This window comes from Hemiscyllium ocellatum, chromosome 22 (genome assembly GCF_020745735.1).
Source record: "Hemiscyllium ocellatum isolate sHemOce1 chromosome 22, sHemOce1.pat.X.cur, whole genome shotgun sequence".
NCBI lineage: Eukaryota > Metazoa > Chordata > Chondrichthyes > Orectolobiformes > Hemiscylliidae > Hemiscyllium > Hemiscyllium ocellatum.
The window spans coordinates 57,834,547-57,853,966 of NC_083422.1; the positions used below are offsets into that span (position 1 = coordinate 57,834,547).

The 19,420-nt window shown below is 40.7% G+C and overlaps 1 protein-coding gene across 3 annotated transcripts in view; it reads left to right on the plus strand.

Annotated features, from left to right (window-relative positions):
- sfxn3 (sideroflexin 3) overlaps window positions 1–19,152 on the plus strand; it is a 58,516-nt gene extending 39,364 nt beyond the window's left edge. For all 3 annotated transcript variants that reach the window (XM_060842268.1, XM_060842266.1, XM_060842265.1), the window contains exons 8-11: window positions 2,726–2,775; window positions 4,454–4,503; window positions 9,148–9,195; window positions 16,476–19,152. In XM_060842268.1, coding sequence (XP_060698251.1) covers window positions 2,726–2,775; window positions 4,454–4,503; window positions 9,148–9,195; window positions 16,476–16,572 — 245 coding nt within the window. In that variant the 3' untranslated portion in view covers window positions 16,573–19,152. The remainder of the gene's footprint in view (window positions 1–2,725; window positions 2,776–4,453; window positions 4,504–9,147; window positions 9,196–16,475) is intronic.
- The last annotated feature ends 268 nt before the right edge of the window (window positions 19,153–19,420 follow it).

Here is a 19,420-nt window from a genome sequence, read left to right on the forward strand (position 1 = left end):
AAGAAATCAGTTAACATTTGAGATCTCTGAGGAAGAGGCACCAGACCCCAAATGTTGACTCTGATTTCTCTCCACAGATGCTGCCAGATTTGCTGAGTTCTTCCAACAATTTTTATTGTTTTTTATTCTAATCTTGTCATTGAGTGACTCTTTGGTTCCGTAAATACAATGTATTAGACAAATGGTCACAGAAGGATCACGAGATTGGAGGGTTTCTTCAGTTAGTGAGAAACTGGGTGTTTGCATGAATTAGAAATGAATTTATAAGAATGCATGTAGGCGGTGCCATGAGTTGGAATAGATAGGAGAATAGAAAAGGCATGAGGGAGATGGGTAAGGTTTTTGTAGCAGACCGTGATTCATGACTCTTTCATGGGAAACTGTGAGCCACAAATCCTAGTAGAAGTTACCCTCCAATTGGAAGCAGGGGCACAGGCTGGCCTGCAAAACTGGCAGCATCCTAGAATGAAGGTGACCATCCTGGAATTGGGCCACATGGCCATTTTTGAAATACACTAGAGTCATCACAACAACACAGAATTATATTTATAATCCTAGATCTGGTTACAACTCAGGCAAATTAAAAGGAGACTTCATTGCCACTCCTTATAGGAACAAAGGTTGGCTGTTCACCCTCGAGCCTGTTCCGTCATTCAGTGAGATCATGGGTGACTAGTGGCTTAAGTCCATATACCCGTCTTCAGCCCATTTCCCTTAATACCTTTGCTTAATAAAAATTAATTGTCTTAAATTTGAAATTTAACAACTGATCTGGCATCCACTGCTTTGTGTGTCATGGAGTCACAAGTCGTAAAACATGGAAACAGACCCTTTGGTCCAACTTGTCCATGCTGACCAAGTTTCCCAAACTAAACGAGTCCCACGTAGCTGCATTTGACCCGTATCCCTGTAAAGCTTTCCAATTCATGTATGTATCCAAATATCTTTTAAACGTTGTAACTCTATTTGCATCTACTGCCTCCACTAGTAAAGCACAGCAGGTTAGGCAGCATCCGAGGAGCAGGATAATCGACGTTTTGGGCAAAAACCCTGCCTCATTCCTGATGAAGGGCTTTTGCCAGAAATGTTGATTTTTCTTGCTCCTCTGATGCTGCCTGACCTGCTATGCTTTTCCAGCACTACTCTAATCTAGACTCTGGTTTCCAGCATCTGCAGTCCTCACTTTTGTCTACTTCCACTAGTAGTTTAAAGCACATATGAACCATCCCCTGTGTGAAAATGTTGTCCCCATGTCACTTTTAAATCTATCTTATCTCTGTATAGAATGATGCCCCTTAGTTTTGAACTCCCCTACCTTAGGGAGAAGTTCGTTGCTATTCACCTTATCAATGCTCTCATCATATTATAAACTTCCAAAAGGTTACCCCTCAACTCCTACACTCCACTGAAAAAAGTCCCAGCCTGTCCTTATAACTGAAACCCTCCAGTCCTGGCACCATCTTGGTAAATCTCTTCTGAACCCTCTCCAGTTTAGTAATATTCTTATTATAACAGGGTGACAGAAACTACACAGCACTCCAAAAGTGGCCTCACCAATATCCTATACAACCTTAACGTGACGTCCCAACGCCTAATGGTCTGAACAATGAAGGCAAGTGTGCTAAACACCATCCTGACCATCCTGCCTACCTGTGACACAATGTTCAAACAACTATGTACCTGAACTCCTAGGTCTCTCTGTTTGACAACACAACGCAGGGCCCCTACCATTAACTGTATAAATCCTGCCCTTGTTTGCTTTACCAAAATTGCAAAACCTTTGCATTTATTCAAAATAAATTCCACCTGCCACTCCTCAGTCCATTGGCCCAATTGATTAGGACCTCTTTGTAATCTTAAATAACCTCCTTCACTGTAAACTATATCACCAATTTTGATGTCACCTGCAAACTTGCTAATCATGTCTGCTAAATTTGCATCCAAATCGTTTATATAAATGACAAACAAAAATGGAATCAGCATCCATCCCTGTGGAGCGCCACTGTCACAACCCTCCAAAACACAGCCCTCCACCATCACCCTCTCTTCTATTATCAAGCCAATTTTGTATCCAATTGGCAAGCTGGCAATGAATCCCGTGATTTAACTTTACTAATTAGGCGACCATGTGGATGAAAGTTCCAAACAGCTCCGTGTGTGTGTGTGTGTGTGTGTGTGTGTGTGTGTGCGCGCGCTTCCTAATATCTTTGCTGAGTGGCCTGGCCCTAATTCTCAGACTCTGTACCCTAGCTCTAGAATTCCCAACCAGTTGAAATAGTTTATTTTTTATCTACCCTGTCTTTTCCTGTTAATATCTTGGAAACCTTGAACACATCACCCCTTGACCATCATCAGTGGGTGTCCTGCCATCAGATGCCATGTCCAGGGTTGATCTTATGCTTCAAGAGCATTACTAATCCAATAGTTACCACTACAATGCCATTTTACTCCACTTTACACCTGCAAGGTTTCTAACTGTCTCTTAGATTAGTACAAAGGTAAAGCAATGCCTAAATGAATAATTTTGAGATTACATGATCCCAGTGTTTTAATTGAAACATTTTCTCTTGAAGCATTTATCCTAATAAGTAGCAAGTGAACAATCTGGAGGGCCCTTCAGATATCCTAATATATGGTTTCAGTAACTGAATAAATGTTAATTTAAATATACACTGGTTTCATTTCCATGCATTGTCTGTAAATAATCCTGTGTTCTAACCCGCAGCAATACCTCCAATTATCATGAATGCTTTGGAAAAGCGAACGTTTTTAAAGGTAAGGTTTTTAAGTACATGTAAATTGCAAGTGAAACTTTTTGTATATAGGATTGAAGTTATTGAATGTATTATGGGAGTAAAAAGGCAAAAGCACAAATCCATGAGCTGTCAAATTCGTCAGTTGTGTTCCTGCAGGCTTTAAAACTGTTCGACACTGCAGTTTCTAATTTTTCTTTTTGGTTAAAATCCAGCTCTAAATACATGGTTGAATCTCCAGCAGTTCAAGAATTCGTATTTGCTATAAAATATTGCTGAACTTCACTTGACTGTGGTACATTTAATCCTTTTAATGATCGTATTAGCTAAGCGTTTCCTAGTGGATCCACCATCTATCTTTACTCGTGTTTTCACCAAACTCAAGTTATTTTTTTCACCCCCCACACATCTTCAATAAGGCATTTGATAACATTCCTCATGGTAGGCTATTGCACAGAATATGGAGTTTTGGGATTGAAAGTGACTTGGCAGTTTAGATCAGAAATTGGCTAGTTGAAAGAAGACAGTGTGGTGATTGATGGGGAATGTTCTTCCTGGAGCTCAGTTACCAGTGGTGTGCCGCAAGGATCTGTTTTGGGGCCACTGGTATTTGTCATTTTTATAAATGACCTGGATGTGGGTGTAGAAGGATGGGTTAGTACATTTGTGGGTGACACTAAGATAGGCAGAGTTGTGGATAGTACCAGAGGATGTTGTGGGTTACAGAGGGACATAGATAAGATGCAGAGCTGGGCTGAGAAGTGGCAAATGGAGTTTAATGCGGAAAAATGTGAGGTAGTTCACTTTGAAAGAAGTAACAGGAATACAGAGTACTGGGCTAATGGTAAAATTCTTGGCAGTGTAGATGAACAGAGATCTCGGTGTCCAGGTGCATAAATCCCTGCAAGTTGCCACCCAGGTTGATAGGGTTGTTAAGAAGGCATATGGTGTGTTGACGTTTATTGGTAGGGGGATTGGGTTTCGGATCCACGAGGTCATGCTTCAGCTGTACAAAACACTGGTAAGGTCGCACCTGAAGTATTGCGTGCAGTTCTGGTCACCGCATTGTAGGAAGGATGTGGAAGCTTTGGAAAGGGTTCAGAGGAGATTTACTAGGATGTTGCCCATTATGGAGGGAAGGTCTTACGAGGAAGGTTGAGGGAACGAAGGCTGTTTTAGTTGAGAGAAGAAGGTTGAGAAATGACTTTATAGAGATGTATACGGTGATCGGAGGGTTAGATAGGGTGGACAGTGAGACCCTTTTTCCTTGGGTGTTGAAGACTAATACGAGAGGAAATAGCTTTAAATTGAGGGTTGATAGATTTAGGACAGATATCAGGGGTAGTCTCTTCACTGAGTAGTAGGGTCGTGGAATGGCCTGCCTGCAACAGGAGTAGACTCGCCAACGTTAAGGGCATTTAAAGAACATTGGACATAAATAAGGATAATAATGGAATGGTGCAGGTTAGATGGGTATCAAATTATTTTCACAGGTTGGTGCAACATCGAGGGCCGAAGGGTCTGTACTGTGCTGTAACGTTCTATGTTCTATCTGTTACATCCCTCTCCCTGATGGTACTTTTGCTACTGGTATTGAATAATAATAAATTTTCAGTTTGTTTTCAGTTTTATCTGAAATGGAAAAGACAGAATTTAATTCGAGTGCCACATGTGATATATTCTTTTTATTTTTCCCCCAGCGTTTCCCAGTTTTCAACGCTCCTATTCAAGTTGGCCTTGTAGGCCTCAGGTGAGCTGAATTCCTGAATGAATCATTTTAAATTTAGAAATGATTGTTTGGTAATGTGAATTGTTCACATGTACATTGTTTTTTATAAGCAATAAAGGGTATGTTAGAAGAGGATGAAGTAATGAGATTAACTTTGGCTGGCTGTATCAGAAACCCAGCAAAGACAAAAAGGCCCAGTTGGACTTTTTCTGTAGATAAATGAACTGATAAGTATTTGTTAGACAAACATTGAAACAAAGAAAATAGGAGCAATATTAGGCCAGTCAGCCCTTCGTAGAGTCGTAGATATATACATAGATACACACTCCTCTCACTTATCTCTCCACCCTTCAGGCTCTCTGCCTGTATTCCTGATGAAGGGCTTTTGCCCAGAACATCAATTTTACTGATCCTTGGATGCTGCCTGAACTGCTGTGCTTTTCCAGCACCTCTCTAATCTAGACTCTGATTTCCAGCATCTGCAGTCATTGTTTTTGCCATAGACATATACAGCATGGAAACCAACCTTTTGATCCAACTCATCCATGCTAAGCAGATATCCTAAATTAATCTAGTTCCATTTGCCAGAACATGGCCTATATCCCTCAAAACACTTCCTATTCATGTACCCATCTGGATGGCTTTTAAATGTTGGAATTGTACCAGCTTTCACTACTTGTTCTGGCAGCTTATTCCATATGAGCATCAACCTCTGCATGAAAATGTTGCACTTGGATCTCCTTTAAATCTTTCCCTCTTGCCTTAAAACTGTCCTCTGATTTTGGATTCCCCTAACTTGGGAAAAAGACCTTGGCTATCACCCTATCCATACCCCTCATGATTTTATAAACCTCTTTAAGGCCCCTCCATAGCTTCCGATGCTCCAGGGAAAATGGCCCCAGCCTCTTCAGCCTCTCCCTTTAGCTCAAACCCTGAACACTATAGCTGAAACCCGTCAGGTCTGCTCCATCATTCAATATGATCATGGTCCATATTCTCTCCCTGCTTTTCCTGCATACTCATTGATCTTTTAGCTCTCAGAAATATATAGAACTCTTCCTTGAAAATATTAGTGCTTTGGCCTTAATGAAGCACAAAAGCAATCTTCAAATTATCTATTTGTACCCCAGAAAAAAGATTCTGTAAGGATTTTTAGTTCCCAGGCTGTAATGCGGATCAGAATTATGAAGTTTGTGCCCTTTATCCAGTTTGAGCTGGTTGTTTTTCTGCTGCAACACCTAATTTACAAATAAATGAAAACATTATAGATAAATATATGACGGTATCAGTTTGAAATAAAAAAAACTGACAACAGAATTTCTCCTGCAAAACATTATCGTTGATATCATAGTGTGATTACTTCCCCATCTGCTGTTTTAATGAATGTAAGATAATATTTGTTGTTAATAGAAAAAACCTTGATTCAGTATTAACAGGTTAACATACTTGTTATCAATATTGCACAGTGCATAGTCTGCTTCACTGTTTGCAATGCACAGCACTCTTGGCTAATGTTCACAGTGCAAGTGAAGCCCTAATAAAATGCCTTTCATTCAGAGTTATCACTGTACTTTCTGAATACTATTCTCTGGTGTATTATCATTTTATTGAATTCATTCCTGATAGTAACTTTACTTTAGTGATTTTCATGCAATTAAGTAACTATGCATATTTGGTAGATAATATCAAATTAAATTTCCAGTGTTGAGCTGGTGAAGTTGTGCCCTCTGATTAGTTGTGGAGGGTGGTAATGCAGAAATGATACCCTCAGGATTACAGGACTGTTGATGTACTGAAAGCCAACTGAATCAACAATTTTCTTTTTGAATTGTTAGTGAATTACTGTCAGTTTTGTTTATATTTATCCAAGCTGTCAACATTAATGCATTAAGCACTCAATAAACTGCATGATTAATACATTAACGCACAAAAATTGATATGGATGCTGCAAGTCACCCTGCAACCTCTTAACATCCTCCTCACAGTGCACACTGACACCCAGCTTAGTGTCGTCTGTAAATTTGGACACACTGCATTCAATTCCTTCATCCAAATTGTTAATGTATGTTGTGAACAACTGAGGTCCCAGCACTGAACTCTGAGCCACTCCACTCGCCACTGCCTGCCACTCTGAAAAGGACTTGTTTATTCCAACTCTCTGCTCCCTGTCTGCCAAACAGTTCTTTATCCATGTCAATACATTACCTCCGATGCCATGAGCTTTAATTTTCCTTACTAATCTCTTGGTGGAACCTTATCAAAAGCCTTTTGAAAGTCCAGATCCACAACAACTACTGATTCACCATTGTCTGCTCTGCAGGTCACATCCTCAAAAAAAAAAAATCCAGATTTGTCGAGCAGTTAGGGCGGCACGGTGGTACAGTGGTTAGCACTGCTGCCTCACAGCGCCAGGGACCTGGGTTCAATTCCCACCTCAGGCGACCGACTGTGTGGAGTTTGCACGTTCTCCCCGTGTCTGCGTGGGTTTCCTCCGGGTGCTCCGGTTTCCTCCCACAGTCACAAAGATGTGCGGGTCAGGTGAATTGGCCATGCTAAATTGCCCGTAGTGTTAGGTAAGGGGTATATGTAGGGGTATGGGTGGTTTGCGCTTCGGCGGGTCGGTGTGGACTTGTTGGGCCGAAGGGCCTGTTTCCACACTGTAAGTAATCTAATCTTGATGATTTCCCCTTAGTGAATCACGTTGACTAGGATCGATTCTGTCACTGCTTTCCAAACTTATTACATCATTAATGATTGACTCCAGCAATTTTTCCTGTGCCACTGATGTCAGACTATCTGGCCTACAACTCTCATTTTCTCTCCCTCCAGTTTTTGAAGACTGGAGTTACATTACCTACCCTCCAGTCCATTAGAACTCTTCCAGAATCTACAGAATACTGGAAAATGATCACCACCAGGGGATCCGCTATTTCTCGGGCCACTTCCTTAAGTACTCTGGGATGCAGAGCATCGTGCCCTGGGGATTTATCAGATTTTAATCCCTTCAGTTTCCCCAATACCATTTCCTGATTAATAACAATTTCCTTTAGTTTCTCCTTAAAATGGACCTTCTGACCCCTAGCATATCCTGAAGATTGTGTTCTCCTTAGTGAAGACTGATCCAAAGTGTTTGTTCAACTGATCTGCCATCTCTTTGTTGTCCATTATGAATTCACCTGATTCTAACTGCAAGGGAGCTACATTTGTCTTCACCGGTCTTTTTCTGTTCACATTTCTATAGAAGCTTTAGCAGTCAGTTTTTGTTTCCTGCAAGCTTATTTTCATATTCTATTTTCCCCTCTGAATTAAGCTGTCTGCCCTCTGCTGAATTTTAAATTTCTCCCTGTGCTCCAATTTTCTGCTTTTTCTGGCCAATTAATATGCCTCCTCTTTGGCTTTAACACTGTTCCGGATTTCCCTTGTTCGCCCTAGGTGAGCCACCTTCCCCGTTTTACTCCGACGCCAGACGGATGTACAATTGTTGGAGTTCATCCATGTGTTCTTTAAATGTCTGCAGTTGCCTATCTATTGTCTTTGAGTATCCTTGGCCAGTTTATCTTCGCCAATCAAAGTTAGCTTTCTTTAAGTTCAGGACACTAGTTTCAGATATAATTGTGTACTCTCATCTTACTGAAGAATTCTACCACATGGTCATTCTTTCCCAAAGGATCTTCCATTGCAGTGTTGCTAAATGCCCAGTCTAGGATGGCTTGCGCTATGTAGTTGATTCCTCACATTTTGGTTAAAGAAATCCTCCTCCTTCACATTACTACCAGTTTAGCTAGTCCAATCAATATGTAGATTGAAGTCATTCATAATAACTGCTGTACCCTTACTGCATCCATCTCTAACTTCCTCTTTGATATAGTGTCCAACATCATAACTACTCTTTGTTTCCTCCTTTGTTTCCTTGCTTTCTCTCCCTCCCCCTCCCCCGCTCTCATCTCTGGCACAACGTCCCAGCAGTCTTGAGCCATTGGCCGATGGCTGAGCAGTCCTGGTAACTCCAGGACACAGTAATGGCTGTCACTGTGATGTGAAGGTGACGGATGAACAAGAAAGATGGATATTGAATTTCAAGATAAGTCCAAAGTATCTAGTCAGGACTGATTTAGGACTTTAGCGAGGTTTGTGGAGAGTGGTAGGTGGAACTACCTCCTTCACCCCATTTTTTCAGTCTTAGAATCTGAACTGTCAAAGTTCCTTCCCTTGCCTGATGTATTAAGTAGGCTTTAATTTGCAATTTACTGACCTCAGAAAGGCTTAGAGTGAATGCACTGCTTGATGCTTTTTCTCATTTAATATAAAGTACACAGCTTAGGGGTGGGCTGACCATCTACTTAACAACAAAATTCCCTCCTTTATGTCACTCGCTATCAATTTTAGTTTGGTGTAAAAGCTATTAAGAAGCACCTTGGAATGTTTTGCTAAGACAAAGCTGCTATATAAATTGTACTTTTTTGTTTGTAGAACTACAATAGAGACCATTTACATCTCTATCTGGAGGAAGCTGGTAGCATTTTGTCATCAAGGCTAAAGTAACCTGGATCTTAATAAAAGTTCTCAAATCCTGTATTAACGGAAGCTTAGGAATAAGTTATATGTCAAACAGTTCACAGCACCTGCAGAATATTGTTGTTCACTAGCATTTATTTCTCTTTTCAGCTTGGTTTTTGCCACTCCACTATGCTGTGCACTTTTTCCACAAAAAAGGTATGTAAATCTTCAGTTGTGGTCTAGTTATTGGAGGATCTGTTTAAACAAGCTGTTATTTTAATGAGACACAGGGTCTAATGACTATACTGTTCCATGACTGGATGTAGGTTTGCCCGCTGAGCTGGAAGGTTTGTTTTTCAGACGTTTCATCATCATACATAAGCCTCCAGATGAAGCACTGGTGGCAAGGCCCGCTTTCTATTTGTGTTTAGGTTTCCTTGGGGTTGGTGACATCATTTCATGTGATGATGTCATTTCCTGTTCTTTTTCTCAGGGGGTGGTAAATGGGATCCAAGTCAATGTGTTTGTTGATTGAGTTCCTGTTGGAATGTCATGCTTCTCGGAATTTTTGTGTCTCTCTCTCTGTCTGGCTTGTCCTAGAACGGATGTGTTGTCCCAGTCGAAATGGTGTCCTTCCTCATCTGTATGTAAGGATACTAGTGAGAGAGGGTCGTGTCTTTTTGTGGCTAGTTGGTGTTCATGTATCCTGGTGTCTAGGTTTCTGCCTGTTTGTCCAATGTAGTGTTTATTACAGTTTTGCAAGATATTTTGTAAATGACATTAGTTTTGCTTGTTGTCTGTATAGGGTGTTTCAGGTTCATTAGTTGTTGTTTTAGCGTGTTAGTGGGTTTGTGGGCTACCATGACGCGAAGGGGTCGGAGTAGTCTGGCAGTCATTTCTGAGCTGTCTTTGATGTAGGGGAGAGTGGCTAGGGTTTCTGGATGTGTTTTGTCTGCCTGTTTGGGCTTGTTGCTGAGTAATCAGCGGACTGTGTTCATTGGGTACCCATTCTTTTTGAATACACTGTGTAGGTGATTTTCCCTCTGCTCTGTGTAGTTCCTCTGTGCTGAAGTGTGATGGCTCGTTGAAATAATGTTCTAATGCAGCTTCGTTTGTGGGTGTTTGGGTGATAGCTTCTTTTTTTTAGATTAGACTTAGTGTGGAAACAGGCCCTTCGGCCCAACAAGTCCACACCGACCCGCCGAAGCGCAACCCACCCATACCCCTACATTTACCCCTTACCTAACACTACGGGCAACTTAGCTTGGCCAATTCACCTGACCCGCACATCTTTGTGACTGTGGGAGGAAACCGGAGCACCCGGAGGAAACCCACGCAGACACGGGGAGAACGTGCAAACTCCACACAGTCAGTCGCCTGAGTCGGGAATTGAACCCGGGTCTACAGGCGCTGTGAGGCAGCAGTGCTAACCACTGTGCCACCGTTCAATATTTGATCCGTATGTGGTGTTTTCCTGTATACGCTGGTTTGAAGCTTCCCATTAGCTGTTCGCTCTATTGCAACATTTAGGAATGGCAGTTTGTTGTTTTCCTCCTCTTTAGTGAATTTTATGCCAGTAAGGGTATTATTGATGGCCTTGAAGGTTTCCTCTAATTTGTTTCGTTTAGTGATGGCAAAGGTGTTATCCATGTAGCGGACCCAAAGTTTCGCTTGGATGGTTGGCAGAGCTGTTTGTTCAAGTCTCTGCGTTACTGTCTCTGCTAAGAACCCTGATATTGGAGATCCCTTGAGTGTTCCTTTGGTTTGTCCATAGGCGTTATTGTTGAAGATTAAGTGGGTGGTAAGGATAGGTCCACTAGCTTGACGACATTGACCTTGCTGATGAAGTTGGTGGTGTTTGGTGTACGTGTCTTTGCTTCTTCTAATAGTGTAGTCAGTGTTTCCTTGGCCAGGTTGATCTTGATGTTGATGAATGTGAACAGGGCTGTTACATCAAAGGAGACCATTATTTCTTCCTGTTCTATCTTGGTGTATTTGGTCTTCAGGAATTCTTGAGTTGAGTGGATGGAGTGGCGTGAGTCTTCTACTAAGTGTTTTATTCTTTGATGTCGCTCCTTGGCCAATCTGTAAGTTGGTGTTCCAGGTAGTGAGACAATGGATCTGAGGGAGGCTCCTGGTTTGTGAATCGTTGGTAACCTGTAGAAGCGTGGTGTGTTGGATCTGTCTGGTTTCATTTTTTGGAAGTCAGTCTTATTTATTTCTCCAGATTTCTGAAGTTTTTTGATAGGGCTATGATTTGGTTCTCTAGTTGTGGGGTCGGGTCTATTGGAACTTGTTGGTAAGTGTTCGTATCTTAAAGTAGTGCATTCATTTTCTCAATGTAATTTCTTTGATTTAAAATGACTGCTAAGCGTCTTTTGTCTGCAGGTAGGATAACGATATTTTAATCTTTTTTTTAGTCTTTTCTCTTGCTTTCCTTTTCTTTTGTATTGAGTGTGTTTCCTTCCTTTTTCCTGCTTAATATCGGTGTGACTGTCTGTCTGATGGTTGTCTGGGTGTCCTCTGAGTTGGTTGTCTTTTAATGTTGTTTGTAATGCTGCTAAGAAACGTTTCTTGTCTGCATCCTGAAAGTTGTAATTTAATCCTTTTTACTCAGACGGCTTTTTCAGTGTCTGTTAAGCGTCAGTCAGATAAATTTTTTTAACCATGTTTGTGTTGTCAATGTTGTTACTTTGTGTAGTTTTTTTCTGCAGGTCAAGGTTTTTTTTATTTTCTGTGTTTGTCATTCTCTAATGTCTATGGCTTGTCTGTCCATTCATGTTGCATTAATAAGTAAAACTTTTTTGGCGTGAAATTTCCTGGTTGTATTTACGAAGTCTGTTGTGGGCATCATTAATCATTCCCCTAAGCATTCTGCGGCCGTTTTGCTCTGCTATTCTTTTGGCAAGTGGGATGTTAAGGGGAGGTTTGTATTTATGACATTTAGGTAGTAACTGCAGGAAATGACATCACCAACCCAAGGAAACCCAAACACAAAGTGGGCCAAGCCACCAGTGCTTCATCCAGAGGCTCATTGATGATGATACCATGTTACGAAATGTCTGAAAACGAACCTTCCAGTTCAGCAAGCAAATCTACATCCAGAACCTCAACCTGCACTACAAATCTTCTCAAAACTCGCTAACTGTTCCATCACTTTAGGATTTTGGAAATAGTTTCTAGGTAGATAGAGAAGAAGAGATCCACCTGCTGAGGGAATTGAAAAGAAGGGGACCTAATCTTAAAAAGATTGAGGATATTCAGGAGCACATATAGGAAACAGGTCTTCACCACCCAAAGGTTGATGGATGTGTGGTAAACTTTATCCCAAAGAATTGTAGATACCAGCTCAAAATCAATTATGTTAAGAGGGCTTAATTCATTTTTTTGCAAGTATAGGGTTGTTAATGTTAGATATGCAGATACCTTTAAGGGTAAACAAGAATAACTCCAAAGGTGCCTGAAGGTAGGTATTTAAGACTTGGTTTCAGCCCCAGTGGAAGGTTGAGTTCTGGACAGGGAAAGCATCCCGAAGGGAAAGGTGGAAACTGATGTGTGCTAAATTGCAAATTTACATAAAGCCCTTGTAAATCTCTGAAAGACATTTGCTGCTCAACAAGTGAATGTTAGGCTGCTAAAAAAGGGTATTGAAGGATATGGAGCCAAGGTGGGTCAATGAAATTGGGATGTAGATCTACCATTGAATGGGAGTCAGTATGAACAACTGGCCTTCCCCTCTTTGTGAAATTTATTTTTGGAAATTGGTCAGTATTGGGCACATTATACCCTTTAGAACTACAGTATGTATACCATGGATTGTGTCTTTCCCCCATGGGTGTTCAGTGTTCCTGGACAGATTTCTGTTGTTCCTCTATTCCTGGATGATCAGCGAATTTTGGTATAAAGTAGTCTCAGTCATGCTCATCCCTGCCTTAGGCAGACAGGCAGGAGGCTGGAAGAACACAGCACGCCAGGCAGCATCAAGAGATGGAGAAGTTGATGTTTCGGGTGTAATCCTTCTTCAGTCAAGTGTAATCCTTCTCCACCCAAAAAGTTGATTTCTCCACCTCCTGATGCTGCCTGGCTTGCTGTGTCCTTCCAGCCTCCTGCCTGCCTTCCTTGGATTCCAGCATCTGCAGGTTTTTTTGTCTCTTCCCCTGTCTTAGCCAAGCTGAGTAGATGGTACAGTATCTTGCAGAAGGCATTGGGTGTGTCGATTCTCCTGCTCCTTTGATGCTGCCTGACCTGCTGCGCTTTTCCAGCAACACATTCTGCTCTGATCTCCAGCATCTGCAGTCCTCACTTTCTCCCAATTTGATTTCAATCAGTTATTGAAAAAACGGTTTACAGATACCTGCTTACCTCAGCATTGGAATAGACCCGGTGCACTCTTCAAAGATTGAAGCACTAAAGACGCATTTCCTTCACAGCTAGCCAAATTATCCTCGCCCTTCCCTACTTTTTTCTATATTTCAATTGCTTTGTGAGAATGCAGCATTCTACTGGAAACTTGCATGTTGAACTGAGGGCAAAAGTGCTCTGCATATTGCAATATCACTTCTGTCTGTAGTGGTGCAGTGATAGGCAGTTTCCATTTGATATGTCAAGTAACCATAAGTAGAAATCAGAAAGCAAAATACTGTAAATGTTTAAAACCTGAAATGAGAAGAAATATACTGGAATTACAGCAAGCAAGGTGAGAATGAAGAGCTGAAAATGTGCTGCTGGTTAAAGCGCAGCAGGTCAGGCAGCATCCAAGGAACAGGAAATTCGACATTTCGGGCATAAGCCCTTCATCAGATTCCTGATGAAGGGCTTATGCCCGAAACGTCGAATTTCCTGTTCCTTGGATGCTGCCTGACCTGCTGCGCTTTAACCAGCAACACATTTTCAGCTCTGATCTCCAGCATCTGCAGACCTCACTTTTTACAGGTGAGAATGAAGGCAAAGTTAACATTTCTGATTATTTTGATGAAAAGCTATTAAAAGGAAAATTTGGATATTATCACTAGATTAGTGAATCCCGTGCAATTTGCAGCATGGCCCAGGATCACTCTGTGTTAGCCTGTTCACCGTAATAGCCTAGCTATGTTGTGCCATTGCCAAGGCTTCAGGGTAAGAGATTCTAGTGATATATTCTAAAACAGCTCATTATGTTCTGGAAACGCCAGTATTACAAGCAGATCCTGGGTGAGCTTTTCTAAATTATTACATTTCCAGGTATAGTACGGCAAATTGTGAGATTCCCAGGTGAGGTGAGATGCACTGGCTCCCCAGCTTGATTCACCTGCTCCCTTGGTTGGTTGCAGCAAGATTAACTTAATAAGAATCCCCTCCCCTGTGAAAACCTTTCTCCCAGATCAAATTAATTTAAAATGAGACAGTTTTATCAGGCTTTCTTGAGTTAAAAAAGAGTGATCTTACTCTCCCTTGCATTTAGTAATTTGTAATACTATAACACATACATACAGATTAGAAATGAGTTTAAAAAAGATAAAAGTTTAAAAGTAGACAGATCAGTTCCTATGGGTTGTTTGTGAAAAGTAGATAACACAAAGTTGATTGTACTAGATAGTTGAGCACTTGATTTTGGGTTCCCTGGCTTTGCTGGTGGATGGACATCCATTTGTCCTGATAGTTTGCTTCTGTAACGCAGTAGAGACATTCATCTGTAATACAGGGTAGTTCTTCAACTGTGACCTTCAATACACACCCTTATTTGTGAGTTTTGAGAAGATTTGTAGCTCAGGTTGAGGTTCTGGATGTGGGTTTGCTCGCTGAGCTGGAAGGTTCATTTTCCGACATTTCGGCCCCATTCTAGTTGTGTTTTTACAGTTCCTAGAGTTGGTGATGTCATTTCCTGTTTTTTCAGGGGATGGTAAATGCGATGCAAGTCAATGGTCAATGTGTTTGTTGATACAGGTTCAGTTGGAATGCCATGCTTCTAGGAATTCTCATTCGTGTCTCTATTTGGCTTGTCCTAGAATGGATGTGTTCTCCCAGTTGAAGTGGTGTCTATATCTATACAGTGTATTCAAAAAGAACGGGTACCACTGATCTCTCCGCAACATAACCAAACAAGTAGACAAAACATGTCCAGAAATCTTACCACTCTTCCCTACATCAAAGACACCTTGGAAATGACTGTCAGACTACTCGGACCTCTTGGCATCATGGTAGCCCACAAACCCACCAACACACTAAACCAGCAACTAATGAACTTGAAAGACACTATACAGACAACAAGCAAAACTACTGTCATTTACAAAATATCTTGCGAGAACTGTAATAAACACTACATTGGACAAACAGGCAGAAAACTATCCACCAGGATACGTGAACATCAACTAGCCACAAAAAGACCTGACCACTCTCAATAGTATCCTTACATACAGGCGAGGAAGGACACCACTTTGACTGGGACGACACATTCATCCTAGGACAAGCCAAACAGAGAGACATACGAGAATTCCTAGAAGCATGACATTCCAACTGGAACTCCATCAACAAGCACATTGACTTGGATCCCATTTATGACTCCTTGAGACAAAGAACAGGAAACGACATCACAGAAAATGATGTCACAACAGCAAATGACATTATCAACTCAAGGAAGCCCAATAAATAGGCTTCCTATAAATAGTAAGTGGACAGTAAAACCATTGCTTCATCCGGAAGCTCACTAATGATGTTACCTAGCATGGTAATAAAACATCTGAAAATAGACCTTGCAGCTCAGTGAGGAAATCTACATCTAGAATACACCCATGTGCTTGATTCTATTGTTGTACACGTGAGCACATCAGCTCACTAGTACATCACCTCCCACTAGCACGCATACAATATAGTTAAATTTACATTCATGTGCACTCTTGAAAAAGTGAAGATATAAAACATGTCTTCTACCCACATTGCTGTCTGTTCTCCCATCTTGTTTGCAGTCTGAGATAATTCTGAGGACATACTTTTCAGTTTGTGGTGCATTTAAGGTTTCTTTAGCATCTCATCAGGTATAATGTTTCAGGGTCTTTGTCTCCTTGAATTTGGCTGCTGTAATTCCTGCTTTAAAACATAGAATTAAAGTTTCAATGATGATTTGGTATTCTTATCCACGATTACATTCGGGGACGTTCATTGTTGAAGCTGAGCTTGCTCACTGGGAAACCATTTACTCTGAGAGATTTATTCACGTGGCCTATTCCCAAAAAGCCTGGTTCAGTTTCCTTCAGTTGCCTCAGGCCTCCCCACCACCCCTCAGTGGGGGAATTCTGTGCTGATTATTGATTGTGGCAGAGGAGACAATTGAGAGGATGAATCAATCTGATTACTGCAGTGAAGCATTTCTGCTGATTCCACTTGGCTGAAGCCCAAGACCTACTTGCCCAAGGCTCATTTAGCAGGTTTTATTTCATGAGGTGGGATTAAAACATGAAGAGGAAAGAAGGAAACTTTGTTACTGTCAATTTATATTGTATGTTTTTTCTTACATTTCCTAGCTCCATGAAGGTCTCCCACCTGGAACCAGAACTTCAAGATAGGATTTTGTCAAGTAACCGTGGCATTGATGTAGTTTACTTCAACAAGGGTTTATAGACAATTCTAACCAAAGCAAATGGCCAAGATAGTTAACAATCCAACTCAGCAGCGGCAGCAACGGTAACCTTCTTTCAAGTTGTATGTGATAACTGTCCTGGAATTTGCCTATTTCACAGAAACAGCTTTTTTCCGTTTTGGATGACCAGATGGGTGATGGGGAAATTGCCTTGTATAGGCTGAGGAGATAATTACACTAAAACCGGAAAAAGAACATGATTTGGACACGGAAAAAAGTGGAGCTGGGAAGGCACAGCAGGGCAGGCTGCATCGGTTGGGCAGGAAAGTTGATGTTTCAGGTCAGGATCCTTCAGGATGTTTCCCCTGGCTCCCACCCTGACCTGCTGTGCCTTTCTAGCTCCACATTTTGTCGACTCTGACTTCTAGCATCTGCAGTCCTTACTATCAGCATGATTTGGACATTTAATTCTCCCCTTTTTCAGATTCAGTATGACTTGTACAGGTGTTTGCACACTGGAGCATTTTGTTGGTGCATGGTGAAGCAGAATCTAAAGTATGGATTAGTTGTCCAGAAACCAAGAATTTTTTGTGTGATCTTCTGGGTTTCAAAACAGAATTGATCAGATTTTATAATTCCAGTTATTTAGAGGGGAAATAAAATGTCAATTCCACATCATGCATTAATGGCGTTGCTGAATACACATCTTCCTACCTCTACAGCCTCTCAGGGAATCCATGATTCTCCTAAACCAACCCATGATCACAAGAATCAAGTTTAGAAACACTCCACTTCCATCGGCCTTCCACATCCAGAGAGCTGTTCATGACTTAACTTTCTTGTGCTTTCGGTTGTTCAGTGTCCCTATAGTAGTTTGTGGTCGATAAACATCAATTATAATGTTGCTCTATTTCAGAGGGTGCTTACTTGCCTGCTATTCTGGACTGAAACAGCTTTACATGGGAGTTATCTGCCATACTAGGGAAGAAGGTTAAAACTAAAACTGTGCCCCTCTGCATCTGCTTTTAGTTTGCTTCATAATCTATTCCAATAGGAACCCACGTGGAACATTTGTTTCATTCTGTTCTAAGTTGTGAATTCACATCCAACTGCCTATCCTATTTTCAAATACCTAAAATAAGGTTTGACTGGCAATATAAAAGGTTCCTTTTGGTGCTCCTTCAAATTGGCTTATGTTGAAACATACTGATTTGTTAAATGTTTTAAGATTCATTAAACGTGAAGATGTTTTGCAGATGACATGATGAGGTGTTCAGCTTTCATGCTTGAAAGCGCATCACCTACCTTTTTTTAAACCTGTTGCAGTTGTCAGGCAAGATTTCTTTAACCTTGATGTCTGTAATGGGAGCCTTGCACTTCCATGTAAAAAATCTCAAATCAAAATGACTCTTGTAATTTTGTTAAAAAAACTTAGTCTGGAATTATGGCAAATACTGTATTTTTGTCTTGGCCCTTAGTTTTGTAACTCAAGTTTAAAATATATGAAAGAGGGACTGACCTAATGCTGGCATAAACTCTTGTAATGAAGAAGACATGGATGAATCAATTAATTCACACTGATATATGTGATATTCCAGTCATCTGCTTGTGACATTATCACATTGTTTTTCAAAACCAAGTACACCACACTTCATTCTTAAAAGCACAAGAAAATGTTAGCTGTTCTCCTTTTGTGGCAATGGAAATGTTTTCAGATGTTCTGTTTCTTCAAATTGTGCTTTCACTTTCATTGGAACAGCAAAAGACACAGCAGTACTCTTGTCTTTGTTATTAATGCCTTGTAAGCACTGAATCTCTCAAGGCGGGATATTTTTCATCAGTAAGATGTTTGCAATTATGAAGAAACTTTTAAAAGTTTTATGCAAAAGTAATGATTTCTGTATTAAATATGAAATTAAGTAAAAGCTGATCATTAGCAGTTATCATATCTTCAGAATATGCCAAAGTTATTTTAAGTGCTGTGAATCACTGCTGCAAATATGGAAATCAAACTGTGCACAGCATAGTCCCATGAACAGTAAAAATGGTCAATAATTTAAACTTCATAAACATGTAATAGAATTTATAATTGGCCTATCAAATTGGAGATGCATTTAGGTGGAGATAATTTGAGACTTGAAGACCAAGGCAATGTAAAAATCCTTTATTAAAAGCCTAAAATTCAAAAACATTGCAGGATATGTTTCCAACAAAGTTTTGGTAACTTTCTTTTAAATTTTGTTTAAAATGATTATTCTCCAGGCTAACAATGCAAATTGCAAATCTGAACAGTGGCTGATTGAATTAATATATTTTCTTCCACTAAGACAGGAGTAGCTACCAGAGAGTCATTGGGTTCAGGGTAAGGTGAATTTTGTTCCTGCTGTTCTTGAATTTCATGTATTTCTTCACACCCCTGACATACCACCGTGGAGTAAGTATCATTGAGAAACAAGTTAGAGCATCTTGAGAACAATATATTTTCAGACATGCTGAAAATCAAATGGACATATATAGGGTCCCAAACTTCAGATGAGAATAGGTGATCGCTGTACAGTGCACATCCTGGCGAGGATACTAGGTCTTGTTAAAGTTTCTGGGAAAGCGCAGCAGGTCAGGCAGCATCCAAGGAACAAGAGATTCGACGTTTTGGGCATAAGCTCTTCTTCAGGTTTCAGGCTTATGCCCAAAACGTCGATTCTCCTGTTCCTTGGATACTGCCTGACCTGCTGCGCTTTTCCAGCAACACATTTTCAGCTCTAATCTCCAGCATCTGTAGTCCTCACTTTCTTCTTGTTAAAATTTCTGCCTGTATCCAAGTGCATACCAACTAAGTTATCTAGAAGTGCTTCTGAAAATTCTACACTTGCTAGTTTCATGAAAAAAATG